The sequence below is a fragment of the Cyprinus carpio genome, chromosome B15 (assembly GCF_018340385.1).
Source record: "Cyprinus carpio isolate SPL01 chromosome B15, ASM1834038v1, whole genome shotgun sequence".
Taxonomy (NCBI): domain Eukaryota; kingdom Metazoa; phylum Chordata; class Actinopteri; order Cypriniformes; family Cyprinidae; genus Cyprinus; species Cyprinus carpio.
Genome location: NC_056611.1, coordinates 952,833 through 954,136, shown reverse-complemented (window position 1 = coordinate 954,136; position 1,304 = coordinate 952,833). Strand labels below are relative to the sequence as shown.

Genomic DNA, 1,304 nt, shown 5'->3' with positions numbered 1-1,304 from the left:
TAAATTTGCGAATATTCTTAATGTAGGTTTACACAAGTTTACTCCTATCTTCAAAACAGCTTATTATCAGCAAAAGGTATTTTTTAAACTATTTATTGCTTTTGCAACTCTCACACATGCTGTCTTATTACAAATGATACTTTTTTTCTTTATTTACAGAAGCACATTTGGAATGTTTCACAACTGTAAATTAAATGGCTACAACATCTACACTATATGCTAATTACATGGTCAACTTTTAAACATTGAATGCTATTATCTGACATCCATGGATAATTCAACACATTTTTCGACCATTATATTGGCTGGATACATTGCTATTGGGAATATTAAGTATTTATGTTTCATTGTTTTGATCCTGTTTTTTGTTGCAATCATTGTATCAAATCAATTAATTATTGGAATAATATGTAAGGAAAAGTCCTTGCATGAACCTATGTATGTTTTTATATGTAGTTTGTCTGTAAATGAACTGTATGGCAGCATTGCTTTATTTCCATCCCTTTTAAGTAATATGCTACTGTCAAAAATTCCAGAAGTTTCACTAACCCTTTGTCACATTCAAATATTTGCTTTATACACTTATGGATCAGTAGAATTCTATAATTTAGCAGTCATGTCTTATGACAGATATGTAGCCATCTGTTACCCTTTGGAATATCATAGAATCATGTCTCCTGCCATGACAGTTACATTGATTGCACTGGGGTGGTCAGTATCAGTTATCAAATTCTCCATTAATTTTTCTATGAGTGTACGGCTAAAGTTGTGTGGAAATGTAATGGACAAAGTATGGTGCGACAACTACATGCTTGTGAAACTGGCATGCTCAGACACAACAGCAAATAACATTTCTGGCATCATTGGTACCATTCTAACCATTGTTGTTCCTCTAGCATTAATTTTGTTCTCATATGCAAAAATTTTAAGAGTCTGCCTAAAGTCTACAAGAGAAATGACTCAAAAGGCTTTAAGCACATGTACTTCACACCTCATCTCACTAGTGAATTTTTCTGTTGGATGTTTATTTGAAGTTATCCAAAGCAGATTTGATAAGGTGCCTATGCCCCCTGTACTACGTGTGATTCTCTCACTGTATTTTCCGATATGTACACCACTTATCAATCCCATCATGTATGGTATGAGACTTTCTAAGATAAAAAGAGCTCTCAAAAAAATGATTTACCCCTGCAACCACATAAAACCCTTATCACAGTAGTGTGTAAGACTATTATTATTTGCGACCTATAGGGTATACTGAATAATTAATGTACTTTTTCAGTAAAGTAAATCTGTTAAATTAT

General features: G+C 32.7%; 1 protein-coding gene across 1 annotated transcript; it reads left to right on the top strand.

Annotated features, from left to right (window-relative positions):
- The first annotated feature begins 265 nt into the window (after positions 1-265).
- LOC109068790 (olfactory receptor 142-like) lies at positions 266-1,304 on the top strand. Its single transcript, XM_019085522.2, has one exon. The coding sequence runs from the start codon at positions 269-271 to the stop codon at positions 1,217-1,219; it is 951 nt and encodes a 316-aa protein (XP_018941067.2). The 5' UTR covers positions 266-268; the 3' UTR covers positions 1,220-1,304.